Genomic DNA, 18,665 nt, shown 5'->3' with positions numbered 1-18,665 from the left:
GTATGGCCTGACTATTCTGATAGCAGCAGTTTCTGGGAGAACAGCTGCCAGTTTTTGCAGCTGAAATGGATGCTGATCCCAAACGTTTCACATTAAAGGAATGCTCGTTGTCTTGCCAGTGTAAGGCAGATAAGCTGAATGGCTGTAGCATGGAGGGGACCAAATGGTCAGCTCTGCCTATCCCACCTGCCAAACCTGCTGCCCTGACATGTCAATCCAGCCAGCCCCAAGTGAGCCCAGCTCTGCGTGTCTGCAATCAGATTGGCTATTGTGTTACCGAGTGGGGCTGGGGAGTTCCCTTTGCCTGGTTAGGTTCCCTGCTCGGGTGTCTGTCACGCCCTGCTCCCTCACGGGCTAGTCAGGCTTTGTTTTGTTTTATAGTGACTGAGCTGTTCCTCCCCATCCTGTGCAAGTGAGGGCATTGGGCTGGGCCAATGTGCCACGCTCCCTCAGTCACTGCCAGGGTGGCTCTAGCAGCATCCCAGAACTCAGCCCCTCCCATGGTGCCTCTCTTTCTGTTTTCCAGCAGGCCGCTTCCTTGAAGGTGGCACTGAAGCCTCCAGCTTCACGGAGATGATCCAGACTGTGGCGGCTGGGACAGCAAGGCGTGGCTGGCTCCAGTGTTTTTTTTAGAATAATTGAGCATTTCTGCTTCTTGCTTAATGGTACTCGACTCGCTTGGCAGAGTCTTCCTTCAAGGTTTTGAGTGTTTACATGAAATGCTTGACTCAGTTGTGCCTTAACACAGATGCTGTGGCTGCACAATACAGCAGGGCTGGCCAGCAAGGGCTGCTTGGAGGCCGGGGGGCGCTCACACCAGCAGATGTAGGGAAATGTTCTCAGGGTTTTTACTAGTGAAAATGCAAGGCCTTCCCAAAAGTACAAATGAGGGACACTCCTCTCACACCACAGTGCCCCCCCTTCCCCCCCATGCAGGCATGGGGGGGGGGGGAAGCTCGGGGGACAGTTCCTATTGCCATGCTATGCATGATCTGTAGCAATGACCCCAGCGGATCGTGTCATGGCAACGCACTGCCGAGACCACACATCCTAGCATGGACCACGTCAGCTAGATCCAGGGGCCAAGCCCCGGTATTGCAGGCTGGCAGCTGTAATCTCTGCACCCTCCATGCTCCCTCCTGGAATGATGTTGTGGCTCTCAGGTGGTGGACACATAGCAAACATGTCCCGCCCCTGTGGGTGATCCAATTCAGCAGTCAGGCTGGGGTTGGGGAAGGCCATGCCAGCAATGGCCTCTTAGGTAACAGATGGAACCTTAGTGCGTTCAGAGACTGTTTTTGCCCAGCCCTCCATAGGGCCTCTCCTTACAAGTAAAACAACTGTGACAAGCTGCCAGCCCAATTCCCTCAATGTCTCAAGTGTCAGCTCCTACTATCCGCAGCACAGACCCTGGTATGGCACTTTCCAGCCTAGTCCTTCCAAAGCACGTCAGGATGAACGCTGGCTGGAGTTGGCATTTGGGATGTTCCTGGATTTGGGTGGGCAGTAGCCACTCTCTCCCCAGCAGAGATTTCCAAAGCTGCAGGCTGTGCAGTGTGTTGGCGTGACCAGCTACTGCCAATGCAGGAGCCAGTGCTTTACAGCGCCCAGCAGGTAGCAGCCAAGATCCCAGAATTTCCTGCAGTAACTTGATGCCACAGTAATACATGCTGCACTGAGCAAACAGCCCCACCCACCCAGAGCACATCATGGTCAGCTGGTGTTTTCAGTAGGCCTGTAGCTTGTTTTGGGTTATTCTGTTAGCAGCCAGTGTATTTTATCATTTAAATTATTGTCTGAGTTATGGTCTGTCTGAAGGGCCCGTCCTAGATGGTGTTTTTTTAAAATCATGTTAATTTAATACCTTTAATGTGACCTTTTCACTCATCTGATGCTGCTCAGTTTGATATGAGTTGAGTCAAAGGCATTGGTAACAGTAAAAGCTGTAGGCCAGCTTGGTGCAGGGTGTTTCTGTATGCTGGCTGGGGGAAGGGTTGAGCAGTGACTGCTAAGGGAGGGAGGTTGGACTCTCATGATCCCTTCCACCCCTACACGCGTCTTTGGAGAGCTTGGGGCACAAATCCAGCCGCTAGTCTTTGTCTCCATCATGGTCTGAGGGCTTTAGTCTAAACTCACATTTAGAGCACTGCTGTCCTGGGGCCCAACCCTGACTTCACAGGCTGTCACTGATTGCATGGGGGCCATGGGGCAGCAGAGGGTATCAACACACAGTGTTGCCTAGCACTTTAGCAGCAGCAGCCATACAGTGGCTCTTCCCTCCATCAGTTACTCACAAAAGTTAGAGGTAAAGCTGCTGCTCTGCGCCCCACCTGCAACTGAGCAGATTCTTCACTTGTCCAGCAGCCCAGGGTAGGCCTGTGCTCACAGGCGGAAGGCTGCATCTCTCTTCAATACACAGGTATTTGAGCTTCTAACTTCATCTGGTTTCCATGGAAGGCAGGGGAGCCTAAATGTCTTTGTTGAATGCAGCATAGCTGCCCCATTTTTCAGCAGTGAGAAAGCACTGCAGATGGTGCCTCTCTGCACCCATCTATGGATGTGGCCCTCTGCTGTCCTGAACTAAACAAAATAGGCTTGGTTTTTCAGCAGCTGTAGAAGGTAGGACTAAGAATGGGAGTAAGCAGGAACTAGGGCTTTGGATTAGTGTGTAAATGGACTTGGACTGAACAGGAGGGAGGGGATTGAGGCTGCTCTCCTACTCCTTAGCCTTAACCCCTTTGCAGTCCCCCTGATCCCCAACCCTCTATCTCCCACCCTTCACTCAGAGACAGGAGAGGCTAAGCTCCTGGCAGCCTCATTGCCTTGACACCAGTGACAAGGAGGGACCCACGCTGGCCACAGATGCTGTGGAGCAGGGTTATGTTACTCCAATTTGATGCGAGACAGCCCGGGGGCAATGGGCTCTGTCCCCTTGCCCTGGTGCATGTACAGAGCAGATGGTCTTGGAGCTGTGGGAGGCTGGATGCAAGTGTAACAGCTGTGACTGCATGGCAGGCAACGAGTCTCCACATGGCCCTCACTGCTCCACCCTCCTGGATCCCACCAGTGGGGAGTGCTAGGTCTAGAGAAGCCATGAGCTTGGGGAATCGTTCCTTCTGAGAACCTCAGCCTCCAACAGAGCTTGCTTTAGCGCCCTAAACAGCAGTGTCCCCACAACGGCCTCTAGCTGTGGCAGGAGAGCAGGGGCTGAAGGTAGGTGTTGGGCTATACAGGTTTTGCGCGCCCTCAAAGACACTCAGGAAGTATTTCCAATGGGGAAACCTAGACAGGCTGGGAAATGGGGGTGGTTGATCTGTTCATGCTTTTTGTGCTGGGCTGGGTCCTCCCCTGAGTGTGCAGAGGGTGAGACCACAGGTGCCTGCCTTCACATGAAGCTGAATTCTCTGGTGGAAATGCTGGGTGGGGGATATGGTAAGAGGCAGCCTAGTCCCGGCACAGGTAGGAGAATGAGGGCAAGGCAGCCACCCAATACATGGTATCAAAATAATTTTATTCTTATCCAAAAAATTAACATTTTGCCATATAAATGTGAATAATTTTTAAAAAAGTAAATTCCACAGAAAGTTGTCCAGGCCCCAGGGCACCCCACCCTCAGACACAATCCAGCAGCTCGTGGAGGGAAAGTTGTTTATGATCTCAAAATGTGGACACTTCAAAATTCATTTTCGAACAGGTAATTTCCAGCCCATGAGCCCTGTGAGAATTTGAACTGTAATGCACAAGTGACCCATGCTGATCAAGCCAACTGTCTCACTTATGACCAGCATGTCATGGACAGTATTTTAGAGAAGGTAAAAGTGATCAGAATGTGGAGCCTAAAATGTTGGTTAAGAAAACAGGAGATTTCTGTTTAGTGCAGCAAGTACTGATCAAGTATTGCCAAGGGACAATGAACCCTTGGGAACAGCCTCAGGCACTCCTTAAAGAGAAATGTACAAAAAGCAGAATGCACCAAGCAAGGGAGAGTGAGTATCTGATGCATACATTCCAAGCCAGATAAAGAGCACATCTAAAGCCCAGCTGGGCTGTACGGGCCAAGTCCAACCTGCAGCTCCCTCCTTGGCAGCAGACTGAGGCCCCAAGTGAACAGAAGTTTGGAAGGATCATTACTGCCCAGGGAGCACCTCCCCTCTTGAGGCAAAGGGGCTGTTTGCTGTAGGCACCCTGAATCTAGCATCACCCATTGGCTATAGAGCCAGCCATTGTGCTTTTGTGCGCTGTTGCCTGCCTCCTGGAGCTGGAGAAGTAGTCCGCTCTTACAGCAACGCATAGGCCTTGTACCCCTAGCCACCCGAGAGTGCAGGCTACGCCATCATCCCTTAGACACCAAGCTCCCACTCAGACTCAGTCAGTGAGAACTCCATTGGGCACAGAACCCTGCTCACAGCTGCCAAGCACCAGTGCCTGCAGCAGACTTTCAAACAGCTGGAGCAGATGCTTGTTCAGTCATAGCTTGTACGGTTTGTACTTGTGACCTTGCTCTCCTGCCACAGTGCAGGCCCCAGGAATGAAGACTAGTGTAGCCCACAGCTGGGAAACTGGACAGCTCAGAACTTGGACTGGGGCACAGAGACCTTGAAAGCAGATGCTTGGCCCATGGCTGGGGTGCTGATACCAAGCTATTAGCTGATGGGTGCTTAGCAACCTGGGGAAATGGGAGGGCACAGAGAGTAATTCCCTGGGGCAGAGTCAAAGATGTCAACCAGTCTACCCTGCTAGCCAGCAGTCTCAGCAGAGGCCTGAGCCAGACTAAACTCCCCTCTCAGCCCTGGGGCAGCAAGGGAGACATTTGGCCTGGGCTGAGGAGAGACGATGAGGGCTCTAGCACACTGCAGCCAGCACCTGTTGCCAACGGGGGACACCCCTCCCTTCCCCTCTCACACACCAATTTTGGCCTGAGCCCAAGAAGTGACGTCTAAGTGAACTGATTGGTGTGAACAAGGTGAAGCACAGCCTGAGCAACTTGCACCCCCTTGCTCACACGACCTATTCTTCAGCACTGCATTAAGGGGTTTGCCATTGTCTCACATTTGGCTACAAACACTCCTGGCTTGAGCCACATGTCAGGAACTGGCCACAGGGAGGAGGGTTACATGGGAAGAATAGATCAGGATGGAGGCAGGTGAGACAGGCCTCTCCCTCAACCCTTCTCCTAAGGGTTCTTCCATTCCAGCAGCCTTCTTTGCAACCTGGACATTGGACAGGACACAGCTACTTTAGCTAAAAGCAGTTAATTGGCTGAGGCCATAAGCACAGGGCAGTGACTGTCCTTAATAGCAGGGAGCAGGAATTGGTTACTCCTCAAAGCCATCTCTAGAGGGCAGTGCCCAGTACAGTGTGGGAGACTGGAAACTGTCCCCATTTTAAGCTGAAGGAAATCTCTCAATCAGGCAGAATCTTTCTAAATGCAAGAAACTAAATTTAAACCATCATCACCACTAACATCACCCTGAACTGTCCTATGATCCACTCTGTCTTGGTAGTCTCCTCCCCTCTCACCTCATCCCCCTTACACAAATGCAGAACGTGGCTACAAAATCAATTTCTCGACTCATCAGACTCCATCTCACCCACTCTGCCCCTCCACTATCTCCCCTTTCACTACCACATCTAAGACAAGCTCTTGTCTGCCTTATTAAGGCCCTTCCTGACCAGTCCTCACTCCAAGCCCCTGACTCAGTCAACCTTTACTGCCACTTGGTCCAATCTTCTTCCTGGCCAGTCCTTGCCTAGGAGTACCTCCCCAGGACCACCTGCAGCCCTCTCCCTCCAACCTTGGCTCTGCCGGGCGGCCTCTGCAGCACTCGTCAAGGGTGAGACCCCCAGTGTGCTGTGGCTGCTGGTCATTACAGCAGGGGGCTCAGGGCCATCTCACCTAGCAGACCTTCAACAACAGAGCAGGCGAGTGCTCCCTGGCCAGGATGCAGATTCAGAGGCTGCTATTTCAAAGTCTCTGACAAGTCCACCTGGCCACAGGCTGCTTGGCAATGCCTGGCTTCTCTCCACGAGATGGTGGAACTGCCAGGGGGCTGTTGGCAGGACTGTGCCATTCAACTCAGCATGGAGCCAGCAGGGTGGGATGAGCATGTAGACTCCAGTTCTGGTGGATGAGCCTGCTCTTCTCCCATCTTATCACAGTGGGGCAAGGGGCCAATGGCACTATGGTAACGTTCGTCTGTCCTCACCCCAGAAACTGCAGGAGTGCACAAACTCCCAGCCAAGATGAAGTGCCGTCTCTGCTGCTGCCTGGCTCCAGGAGGCTGCATGGCATTTTAATCCTCCGGTGGCTAATTGTTCCTTGGTTCCCACCCTAGCTGGGCTCTAAGAGACTGGCAAAGCAAATGCTGACAGCCCAATGCACAGGGAGTCACAGGGCCTTCCCTTCCTATTGGTACTAGCTTGAAAGTATCTGGGCAAGAGAATACTCTAGCTGCAGCAACTAAATGGGAGCCAGGGAGTGCACCCCAAACAGCTGACAAGCCAACAGCAAAGTGGATGCAGAGCAACAGGTCTGTAAAGCACACTGTATTCATGCTGGGACACATCCTCCAAGAGATGCATGATGCACTCCGGCTGAACAAAGCAAAGGCAGAAACGCTGCAGAAGGGGCAGTGGGTTGAGAACAATAGCTAGCTCCAGTGAGACTCACAGGGCACATGCTGCGAAGTAGAAAGGGGGCATCTGTCCCCCAGGGGAGCGAGGCAGCACAGCGTGGGAGCAATGCCTAGGAGAGAACAGCCGTTTGGCCACATAAGATCTGCAGACACAAGGAAGAACAGAAATGCCAGAAGCAAAGCGCCAAGCCTCAGGCCCTGTCCACATACAAATTGTACCCCACTCACAGTAAGACAGAGCAGGCCAACTCCCTGAGTGTGGCCACAACTATACCCAGACAAAGGAGGTTGGAGCGGTACTGCTAGTCCTGCAGAGGAAGGGGAACCTTCACACCAGTGTAACAGCGCCCACACGAGGGCTCACACTCATTTAACTATTTCAACCGGGGAAACACTCCCCCCAACCTCCCCGAGTAAAATAGTTAAATCGGCACAAAAATCAGTGTGGGGGCCAGTCCCTGGTGAGAGCCCTGTTCCCACTCAGGAGACCATCAGCAGGTGCTAAGGCAGGTTCAGGTTTTTAAACCTTGAATTGAATACTTCAGAGAACAAGGTAAATTATTAGCATTCAGGAAAAAATACAGAGCACGTTCCCCAGACAAGCCCCAAGTCCCGGGTCTGGCCCCCTCCCCAGGCAAGCCCCAGCTCCACGCTCCCTGCAACGTCAACTGCAGGGCAAGATGCAGGTACCCAGCATCTCTGGGAAGCACCCGCAGTGCTGAGTTGGCTGGTGCAGCCCTCGGAGCCAGCAGGGTGGGACGAGCACGTAGACTCCAATTGTGGTGGCTGAGGCTGCTCTTTTTCCACCTTAGCAGAGCAGGGTCAGGGCCAGATGGGAGGCAAGAAATTCTGGAACCAACCCCAGTGATCTAAGCCCCACCCCTTCACACACACTCCAGGACTTAAAAAGGAAGTGTCTACACAACAGTATGTGAAATACCACCTGAACAGTGGCCCTACCATTGGAAGGGAGGGGAGGAGACTACACCAAGCACAGCTCCTGTAGGAATTCCCCCCACCCTAGGGCAGTGGGTCAAGGGGCAGACAGCAGATGTAGCACAGTATCCCCAGCAGGGGGCTTCTTTCCTGTGCAGCTAGCAGGCAGCATCCCAAGAAGCAGCACTGCTCAGTTGATGACATTACGGATGGTCAAAAATGCTGACAGACAATGGGTTGGGCGACAGGAGCTGTTCACACTGAGCGCCTGCTCTCTGGGGAAGCGACAATACTTCATTCAAAACCAGAATGCCCCCAAATTAAACGACTCCAGGTGGGAGCTGCTGCTGCAGAGCTCCCACCCCAGAAGCTCAGCCGCCTGATGCTGGGACCCTGGGGCAGAGCTGCGGACGTGGTGGAGCAAGACTGAGCTGAAGCAGCAGGTTGAGCCCATTCCCTGCTTGGACAGCAGGACAGCCAACTGAGAGGGAGGGAGGGGGTGTGGGTGTGTAAACATGGCACTTTATCACAGACCTGGGAGCGCTGCGTCCTGCATCTGCACTTGCTCTCCTCCCTTTGTCTGCCAGATGCAGAGGTAGCAAACCTCCCAGGGCGAGGAGGCACAGCTAACTGGGAGGAGGCTGGGGGGGTGGCAGAGGCGTATGTGCTTGGGGCAGGTTTCACAAGTCTGTCCCCTTGCCCTCAGTACCTGGCGCCATATGCTGCCTGCTCCTCAATCCGCATCTTTGGATGGGAGGAGACAGAGCCATACAGCACCAAAGAGCGGAACACTATCTTCACTGCACATAGGGCAGCTAAGGAGACAGGCGGCCCAGCTAGCACGGCATTACCATTATAGACTAGTTCCGAGTTCACAGCAGTTAGTGTTGCTATCTACAGAAAGGATTAGAGCTATTATGGTTCCTATTAAAAAAAAAAAAATCTACTTGTCACCAAACCCATCCTAGCTGGGCCTCTGGCCTCTAGGGATCTGAGCAGGTGTGTATGGTGAGGCTTGAACCAGACAAAAGTCAGTAGCATTTTACAAGAAGAAATTAAGTTTACATCTAGATGAGCAACAGGCCTAAGAGCAGTATGAGGGAGGTTAACGAGTCGGACCAGCCTCAGGGCGTGGGCAGCAAAACGACCAGGATTTCCATCCCACTCACCCAGCACCCTCGAGGACCCCTAGGCCAAACCTCCTGCCGCAAGGGTAATGCAGAACACAGGCCTTCTAAAGAACTGCACCTCCTGCAGAAGGCTCCCTGGCTTCTGTCCTTTAATATTCCAGTATAGGCAGGTTTAAGTACAGGATTGTCCCTCATTCGGAAGCACCAGCACAAACAGGGAGTGAGAAAAGGGAAAGGCAGAGCCCTCAACACAGTTGTTGCTTAAAGAAATCAACCCAATTGTCACATCTGTGTAGAAAGAGGCTGTGTGTGCTGTGTCCGCCCCACTGGGGCATGGCAGAGGGCAGGCAGCGCCCCTGTAGCACACTAGGGAAGGACACTGGTCTGCATGATGCAGCCCCTTCTTCCAGAGCTTGCTGAAGCTTTTCCACCTCTTGCATCAGCCTGTGCTCTCTGGTTTTTTGAGGTGGCTTTCCCCAGAGAGTGCAGGATCCTCCTTTGAAAGGAGGCTGGCTTCTGGCACGGTCCTCACAGCCACATGTTTGAAGGTGCAGGAATCCCAAAACATGCTGGGGATGCTGTTACCAAAATACAGCTTGCTGTTGGCAGCGATGGCCTGATACTTCTTCAGCTCCAGATATGCTGGCGTGAGTTTCAGCTATACAGAGCGAGAGAGCAGATCCCATAAGAGGCAACGTTCTCATGCAGACATCACTGGATTTATCCCCACAAGTCCCCTCTCACCCCGCACCCAGCAACGGGGGTTTGTGGTCAAGATTTAAATCCCTGCACCAGAAAACTGGATTGATATTAGATAAATCAAACCTTCCCATATCACTCGCCATTTGGAGCCCTCCCCTTCCTCGGTGGAGCGAAGAGACTAAGCAAGTCTAAGCTTTGGGTCACTTTGTTCCAAACACTCCCCATACCTTGTTAGAGTCAGCCATTTTCCGAGCCGTGTAATATTCTGCATCAGCTTTTGTTCTCTCTCTTGCTAGCAAAACAGCATCTAACAGCAAGAGAAAGTCAAATAGAAAAGAGTATTAGAACTGCAGTAGCAACATTACTACAGGCCCCCTGGGACTGTGATGTAAGGAGATCACTGGCTGTGAAACACTCGGGGAGAATTCAACCTCACAGTTAAGAGCTACAGTTGTGTGAGGTTTATTATTTGCACTGTGATAGTACCTAGGATCCCCAGGCTGAGGTTTCTCCTCCACCTATAGTTACTGGAAGTGCGGGGGTGCCTCTTGGAAACCTTGTGCTAACAGCTAGCGTTGGGGGAGGGAAAAGGGGGGGGGGGAAGAGAGAGAGGAGAAGCGTCACTACTCAAGCTCCAGTTACCTTCAATCTCAGAAATTCTCTTCTCTGTTTCCTTCTCCATAAGCTTCTGTCGATAATGAATCTTGGCCACCTCAGCCGCCTTCTCAGCTTCTGCAATTACAAACAGCAGCTCAGACAATACCAGCTCAAGCACCTGTGGCCACAGCATCCCAGCCCAGTCATGTGAACAGTAGTTTTGAATGGACTGCACTGATTGCTGATGATAGGAGGCTCAGTACCAGGCTATCCCTACAGCTCACTTCTTCCATCCCCTCAAGGTGCTTCACAAATTAACAGTGTTACATTCGGGTGGCACGATCAGGAAACACAACAGTGATGGGTTGTAGCACCGCAGTAACTCAGCCACCTTTCACGCGGGTAGTGCTACCAGTAACTTACAGCCTACAAAATTCCTTGGTGTGGAGACATTCAGCCTGCAGAGCTCAGCCACTTTCACCAGGACAGCTTGTGACTCCAGTCCAAGGACTGATCTGGCTTACAAGTGTCCCCAGTGCAGTACGCAGCCCCATTCCAAATGCCCTTACAATGTACTGAAAACAAACTGTTTAGTGATGCGATGCACACACGTTGGGTAGAAGCCAAACAACTAAGAATTTCACTTCAAAAGGAACGTCTCTAAGTTCTAAGCAGCTTCCAAGGGAGAGGTGTTGAGAACTCTAGCGAGCTTTTACGCCCCTGTCCTGCACCACAATGCAGCACTTTACAAAGGGGAATCATTCATGGAAGTGGCATATGATCCCTGAACTAGAGTAGGACCAGGCCACTGGGGCTGCTCTCAATTCCTTTCCAAAAGGACCAGGTGATACTCCGTGACCCCCAGGAGTAGGCCCTTGGTTTTACAACCCCTCTGAAAGATGGCCCCCCCATCAGCACAGCATCTCTAACGCCACTGGGGGACTGGATCAGCATAACACAAACTGTATTGACATGACGAGAGAATAAAATTGCGAAAGTTAAACACACGGCTTCATAGGATAACGTGCTTCTGCACCATGTGTCCACTGGGCAATAACAGGCCCCACTGTATCATTGAATGGTCAGAAGCAGCATCACCACAAAAACTGGTAGCCAGTGCACCGACTGCTGCAGGGTGCAATACAGCCTTGCAATGAGGTGCTCAGAGGTCTGCTGTCCCCAGTGAGGGAGTCAGTGCTGATTCAGAGGGAGGCGCCTCATCTACTGAATCAGCAGCTGCAGGATTTACCCTGGACGTCTCCCACCTAACTAGTGATCTAGCCTGTTCCTGCTTGGCTAGGGACAGCAGACTGTCAAAAGGGCCTAGCTGGGATGTTCTGTCCTAGTCCACTCCAGTAATAGCTTGTGAGAAGATGAAATCTGAAGACACTAGCCCTTGGTAGTGCTTGTGTGTCGATGACTCTTCAACATACCTATGAGAGCCTTCTTCCTCTCCGTCTCCGCCTCCTTCTCCACAACCTTTTGCTTCTGTGCTACTACGAGCAGTTTGGTCTTTTCAGCCTCCCTGCACCACAAAACAGTTTGCAAGTGAGCCTTCAGGGTGTAGATTTAGAATAAACACAGCACGCAATGTCACCATCCCAAAGGGGAGCAGTTGAGTGCAGGTGGGATAGACACGGAGTTGCAGGTACAGAACAACCAGACAGCATACAGACGAGTATGTCTGGGGAATATAGGGTGAACTGCAGGTTTACTTTACTTGTTAAAAACTCCAATAAATTGGCTGCAGAATAGGAGCAGCTTGCTTGTGTATTTGGGATTTTGCTTTTGCTCCTTGGCTTTTTTGTGCTGCCCTTAACTGGTGGTCGCTGTGTCACCACAGGCTGCCCTTGGAGTCCAATGTGGAAGTTAATCAGAATCCAATTAGAGGGATTTACTCCACGAGACACAACTGGAGGCCAGCTGACTGCTTGAGCAAAGGGGAGGTTAACCGAGCCCTCCCTGAGGCTCTGCCCAGTACAAGCTTAGCAAGGGAAGGAGGAGTTACTGTTTTAAAGATGGCCCTGAATGGTCCTCTGCACATGGGACCCTCATTACATGGAAGCACTAAATTCATGAAAGGGGTGGAGTGCAGAGATACCTGCCCTCTGCACCTGCAGTGATCATAGAATCATAGAATATCAGGGTTGGAAGGGACCTCAGGAGGTCATCTAGTCCAACCCCCTGCTCAAAGCAAGACCAATTCCCAACTAAATCATCCCAGCCAAGGCTTTGTCAAGCCTGACCTTAAAAACCATTAAGGAAGGAGATTCCACCACCTCCCTAGGTAACCCATTCCAGTGCTTCACCACCCTCCTAGTGAAAAAGTTTTTCCTAATATCCAACCTAAACCTCCCCCACTGCAACTTGAGACCATTGCTCCTTGTTCTGTCATCAGGTACCACTGAGAACAGTCTAGATCCATCCTCTTTGGAACCCCCTTTCAGGTAGTTGGAAGCAGCTATCAAATCCCCCCTCATTCTTCTCTTCTGCAGACTAAACAATCCCAGTTCCCTCAGCCTCTCCTCATAAGTCATGTGCTCCAGCCCCCTAATCATTTTTGTTGCCCTCCGCTGGACTCTCTCAAATTTTTCCACAACCTTCTTGTAGTGTGGGGCCCAAAACTGGACACAGTACTCCAGATGAGGCCTCACCAATGTCCAATACCCTCCAGCATATCTACCACTCCTCCCAGTTTAGTGTCATCTGCAAACTTGCTGAGAGTGCAGTCCACGCCATCCTCCAGATCATTAATGAAGATATTGAACAAAACCGGCCCCAGGACCGACCCTTGGAGCACTCCGCTTGATACCGGCTGCCAACTAGACATGGAGCCGTTGATCACTACCCGTTGAGCCCGACGATCTAGCCAGCTTTCTATCCACCTTATAGTCCATTCATCCAGCCCATACTACTTTAACTTGCCGGCAAGAATACTGTGGGAGACCGTATCTAGGGCATCAGCCAGAAGAGTCTGACTCTGTATCCTGCATGAGAAAGTCTTGCTGCCCATCCTGAACCAAACAGCAAGGGTGGTTTGTAATTGACATGACTTATGGGTGGAGATTCCTAGGAAGTGTATCCTAGACCACTGCAGGCTTTACGGATCAAAGACCTGCACCTGGACACTGGCAGCCAGTACCTGGGACAGGGCACTGAGCTTACACAAACAAGTACTCCACTCAAATGACAAGTTACTGCATTCTGCACTAACTAGAGCACCACACTGCTTTTCCGGGACTGCTCCAAGGTAGAGCACACTGCAGTGACAGAGCCTCTGGGCCGGAAGGGTCAGTTACTCTGGAAAAGATGCTTGCAGCTGTGCCACCATTGTCACCTAGGAAGCCAAGGCTCCCTAATGACCCCAAGACTAAACCATGTCCTGACAATGAGGCGACAATGCCCCTTCAATACAGGGTACTCTCTATTCCTGGCTTTCAGATGTGAACCTGGGCAAATCAGCATCATATCCACATGACCAAGTGGAGCCAAAGCCAGTTAGCTCCCTTCCAAGATAACCTGCTTCAACTCTCCACTCCACTATTCTACCAAAAAGACAGCATGCAACCCTATGTGAGGACCTACGATGTCACTGCTTTGCATTCTCCTGCTCTCTGCTAGCTGTGGTAGATGCAATTAACAACCAGCCCAAGCACCGAGTATATTCCTGCTAACACGAGCGAAGGAAATGGAAGAGCTTTCATTGTTTGAAGATGCACATGAAAGGGGAGAGAAGTTCAAAATGCTAGAGATCTGAGAAGGGCACAAACAACAGACTGGTTAAGAATAAAGCAGCTGACGCAAAATATTAAAATAGGATTTAAACTCAGGAACTTCACCATGCACTGAACTTCTCCTGACCCCAATCATCTCTTGCAGGTGCGTGTAAGGTGTCTACCAGCGAGCTCAGCTGCATCCACATGGCACAGACAGCTACTTTGGCTGTCTGAGGGACCTCCATGCAATGCTCTTACTGGAGTTCGGGGCAGTGACACAGAAAACCTGATGAGCCTAGAGGACAAGAGATCTGTGGCTAATTAAGGAGCTCTTTTAAGGGGAGGCCAAGCAGTCCTCTGCTTCAAAGGATGGTGGTTAGAACACAGGATTCACACCAGGACCATGGGCCCAGGAGTTTTAAGAAGGGGGCATATATGGACTCAGGGGAAGATGAAGTTCCAGGGCTGACTATTGGGACTCCTCTAAATGTGTTCACACTAAACATTCAGGCTAGCTGTCATCTCATGCGTTGGTTCAGAGCCCCAGACTGCCCTCACCACGAGTTTGTTGCTCTCTGAGGATTCTGAGGATCCCTGTGACACAGGCTGCTGGAGTGGACGGATGGTCTGGTGGTGAAGAAAGTGGTTCCCAAACTTTTTACTAACACCACCCACCATCTGCCTTAACGATTAAGGCATTTGTTCAAGACTCAGGAGAGTTGGGCTTGGTTCCTGGCTCTGCCAGACTCCATGCATCTCAGTTCCCATCCGTACGTTGGGGATAACACCACTGCCCAACTTTCCTGAGGGTCTGTGAAGATAACAATGAATGTTTGCAAGGGGCTCAAAGATGGCCCTGGTGATGGGAGCACATATGTAGCACCGCCAACCCCAGATTATCAAAAGTTACAAGTCAGATCTCAAAAAGTCTTGAAATTTCATTTAAAAATACTGATCTGTTTTCACTAATAAGTTTTGGGTTTATTTGCAGTCCAATACCTTAGCCTACAGGGCTGCATCAGTGTCACATTTTCAAGCTTTCCTTCACAACCACAAATGCTAGAAACTTACTTTTTGGTAATTAAGCCAAAATTCTCATGTGATCACATGACTCCAGCAGCTGGGGCTTGATGGAAAACAGAAAATATCACAAGACTTGTGATACAATTGCAAAAGTGGGCAACACTGCCAAGTCACCCTATCCTGCCATGATATGGAGTGTGTGCTGGTCCCAAGGGGAGCACAGCCCACAGCCAGATAAAGCTTCCACCTGGCCTTCTTACACAGATGGGAACATGGTCTGCGTAATGATTGGCGTGTGTGTGCACGCGCGTGCAAGAACTGTCGTCCAACATTCTCCTACCCATGCCTGGGATTAAGCACCTCGCTTATTCTATTGGTCCTGCTGTCCTTACATTCTGCTTGGCCTTGTGTATCTTTGCTCTCCTTATTTCAGCCACCTAACCCCTTTCTGGAGGCAATTTCCTGGGTTCATCTATTTCCCACCACCCCAGCACCAGTGCCCACCAACACCAAAGACTGCCCTTGTGCAGCTGCTGCAGACACGACCCACCCCCAAGCAAGGGCAGATTGAGTGTTAACTATGATCAGCAGTTTAACCTCATGCTATAGACTAGCTAACGTGAACCCTGAATGGCTCCCATGCCTCAGCTCTGCACCTAACAGTGCCTCTGGGAAAAGGACAGCATGCAGGGGAAGCAGCACAGTGTGATCCTCCCTCAGAGTCCTGAGGGAATTTCTAGAAAGCAGGCTCCTGCATGGACAATATCAGATGGGTCTTGAGTCTGCTAAACCCTCCCAGACAAGTTCCAGGGAGCTTTGTGATGGCTGGAGTTGCAATCTGCACAGAAACAAGTAGAGACCAGTTCTGCATCACCATCCACCTACAGACACCTTCACAGCTGCTTTGCTCTTCCACACACAGAGGGGGACGGGGGGAGGGGGAGGCAAATGAGCCATCTCCAGGGCTCCCTCCTCTGGTCCTGCAGCAGCTGCTAATGGTTTGAAAGATGATGCACCAACCAGGAAGGCAAAAAAGCCAGTTCAAACTTCATCTCCACATGAAATTGTGGAGGGGGAATCTATCTCCTCAGAGGAACAGGAGAGAACAGTGAGAGAAGAGCCCCACTTTGCTGCACCTGAGTCCTTGGCAATCTCCATTTACATCTGAGCCAGTGGTCCCATAAAGCCAATTCGGCCTTTCCTCCCGCCAGGGAGGGGACACTCACAAAGCATGCTCAGCAGATACAGCATTCAGCACACTGCTGCAGTGAGATAGAAGAGCCCAGTCTAATTCAATACATATGAAACCACTAGAGCTTTGCTGAGATCAGTTCTGTTACCCATGGATAGGGAAGGAGATCCTTCCTCGAGTGTCTTTGCCCGCTGCCAGCAGGAGTTAAGTTCTAGCAACAGAAGAGGATGGTAAGAGGAAGAGCCTCCTCCTCTAGTCAATTCCACGGAATTTCTCCACAAATACACAGTGAGGAATAAGAAGTTTGGACCCTTCCATGCGGTCCTGGGCACCAACTGCCCACCACTCCCCCTGAGAGCACATTCTGGGACTGTTACACACCCTAGTTGCTGTAAGCAGCATGAACCTGCTAAACAATGGGATCTGCTGCGCAACTACTCACATTAGTTCGAAGTTTCTTCGGATGGCTTCTGGGATTTTGGGCTTTGTAACACGCACAGCCTGAAAAAGAAGCCAAAGTCATTTAAAAACACTCTACAATTAGACTCTCTACAATTAGAACTGCACAGCTGGGAAACCACCTGCAAGGAACGCAATTTATTCTGCCAAGATAACCTGATCCAGGCAGTGTCATCTAGTAGAGAAAGCTCTAAATCTCATGCCAGCAGCACTTAGACACTGGACATCACTATGTGAGGTTCAGAAAGTGACTTACGGGTTGGTGGTTCCATTCAGCTTCTCTGTTCCTTTCCTACAACAAGTCGTCACTGAGAATAGCGTATCTCCACCTATGTGGTCACTCTGAAAAGGTCACCCCCTTTGAACCCCTCCACTGTCTCCCTGTTTCTCTGCCTCTTTTTGAGCTGCCCTCATACACATAACTCCCTCCATACTCTGGTCTGCCAAGTCATCCTGCTCTCCTCATTGCATTCCCTCTTCAGAACTCCCCTCCCCAACAAAGCCAACTGGAAGGGAGTCGGCAACATTCACATGTGTAACTTTTATCCTTCAGAAAAACCCAAAAGAGCAGGACAGTGTGGTTGTACACTGGCAGCTCTCCAAGAACAGTTACTAGAAAGTAACGTTTCACTTCTTTAAGGGCCTCTGTGCATTCCTCTTGTGGGAGATTAGCAAGCAGAGCTCCACCAGGTCCTTAGCTAAATATGGACGACAGCACAGCTCTCCCGGACTCGGCACTGGAGCATAGTGCTAAATCTGAGACTAGCATCTGACGAAAGTGTGCACCGAACTCCAAGTTGCTGCTGTGCAAGTCTTCAGCAGGGGAACTTGCCTAAGGCAGATCGCTGCTGCTGTGGTGGTTCTCATGGAGTGGGTCTTTAAACCACGGGGTACTGGTTCCCTAGCTAAGATATATGAGTGTTCTAGTCATCTCCTAACCCAGTGCAAGTGTCTGTTCATCAATGGGTTCCTTCATGGCATCTCTCCTTATATGCTACAAATAAACTACTGCATTTTCTAAAGGATTTGGTCTTTTCCAGATAACAGAACACGCTCTTTACATCTGTATGGATAAAGAGTTGCCCTTGGATGGGAATGAGGCCTGGGGAAGAACATAGGAAGGGAAATGCATTGAGATAGGAGAGACCATCCTAGGCATGAAGCTGGGATGGGGCCTCATGGTGAAACACAGTGTAAAGTGGAGTGGCCATCAAAACAGAGAGCTCACTCCCCTGCCTAGCACATGTAATTTCAGCCTAGAAAGCTACAAGCCATTGTACATAAAGGGCTCTATTAAAAATCCTGATGTAACCTTAGCCAAGTGAGCACATGGCTTAAATGACACAGGATACAGAATAATGGGCAAGTTGCACAGTAAGGAACATTATACCAGAGACTTTAAAATGCAATGCTATTCTGAGAAGGGACTGAAAATGCCAGGCAGGACTCGAGATGAAGTGTGCTTAGTTTACAAGTTAAACAATGTCACTTCTAACTGCAGGTCCTGCAAACTCAGTTTGGGCTCAGTCAAGCTGGCTGCCTTCCAATTCCTAAGGAGTAACAAAGATCTTGCAGGCTGAGAGCTATCCTCAGTTGTCTTCAATAGGATAGCACATGTCTGAGAACAGGATTTAGTTCTGCAATTTAAATTCAGTTAATGGTGACCTGCAAAGAACTTTTAAACCCGTGCTTGTACCCTTTTTGGTGGATACAGAGGGTCGGAAAGTGTTGGTTTTTAAAACTTAAAGAGGGTTTTTCCTGCTTGTTTTTTACCTTAAAAATATCAGGCCTGTTAAATCTGGATGGCTTAGGTGGTTAGGAAAGGCAAGGCCTCAGGGCTCTTCCAAAGTTGATTGTGACATGATGCTTACCACAATCTGTCACTCTCTACAGGGACTGTGCAATCGCAAAGACAAGTTGTGAGGTGGAAGGATGTTTTTTGTGATCTCTTCACACCCGATGGAAGGGCTGAGGCCATAGATTTTTTTTAACATAGGCTCCCTCCACTCAAAATATTAATTGGACAAGTTAAATCTGGTAACAAAAACAAGCAAAGTAGAATGAGTCTGACCCCTCCCACCAGCTCAACTTTCACTTGTTTAATTCTTGTGATGGGGTGTCAGAATGGGGGCCTCTCAAGTGACTGCTCACAGGTTCTTCAGCCATCACAGAGTCTCCCAGCGTAGATGGAACCTGATTTCTAATGTAAAATGCAAGCAGAAAAAAGTCTTTTGGAAACAGCCTCCCTCTGTACACATGACAAAGACACACAAGA

General features: G+C 50.5%; 2 protein-coding genes across 2 annotated transcripts in view; one reads left to right on the top strand and one right to left on the bottom strand.

Moving 5' to 3' along the window:
* LOC112106615 (disintegrin and metalloproteinase domain-containing protein 8) overlaps positions 1-1,157 on the top strand; it is an 85,875-nt gene extending 84,718 nt beyond the window's left edge. The window contains exon 24 of the mRNA XM_026653718.2: positions 527-1,157. Coding sequence (XP_026509503.1) covers positions 527-577 — 51 coding nt within the window. The 3' untranslated portion in view covers positions 578-1,157. The remainder of the gene's footprint in view (positions 1-526) is intronic.
* Positions 1,158-4,893: 3,736 nt separating this feature from the next.
* Positions 4,894-18,665, bottom strand: part of LOC113406876 (erlin-1-like) — a 54,678-nt gene continuing 40,906 nt past the window's right edge. Inside the window, exons 8-12 of the mRNA XM_026653704.2 lie at positions 16,374-16,432; positions 11,434-11,525; positions 10,046-10,135; positions 9,631-9,710; positions 4,894-9,359 (exon numbers count right to left, since the gene is read on the bottom strand). Coding sequence (XP_026509489.1) covers positions 9,141-9,359; positions 9,631-9,710; positions 10,046-10,135; positions 11,434-11,525; positions 16,374-16,432 — 540 coding nt within the window. The 3' untranslated portion in view covers positions 4,894-9,140. The remainder of the gene's footprint in view (positions 9,360-9,630; positions 9,711-10,045; positions 10,136-11,433; positions 11,526-16,373; positions 16,433-18,665) is intronic.

The sequence above is a fragment of the Terrapene carolina genome, unplaced genomic scaffold (genome assembly GCF_002925995.2).
Source record: "Terrapene carolina triunguis isolate 2854851 unplaced genomic scaffold, T_m_triunguis-2.0 Scaffold147, whole genome shotgun sequence".
Classification (NCBI taxonomy): Eukaryota; Metazoa; Chordata; order Testudines; family Emydidae; genus Terrapene; species Terrapene triunguis.
This window is presented reverse-complemented; position numbering and strand designations above follow the sequence as displayed.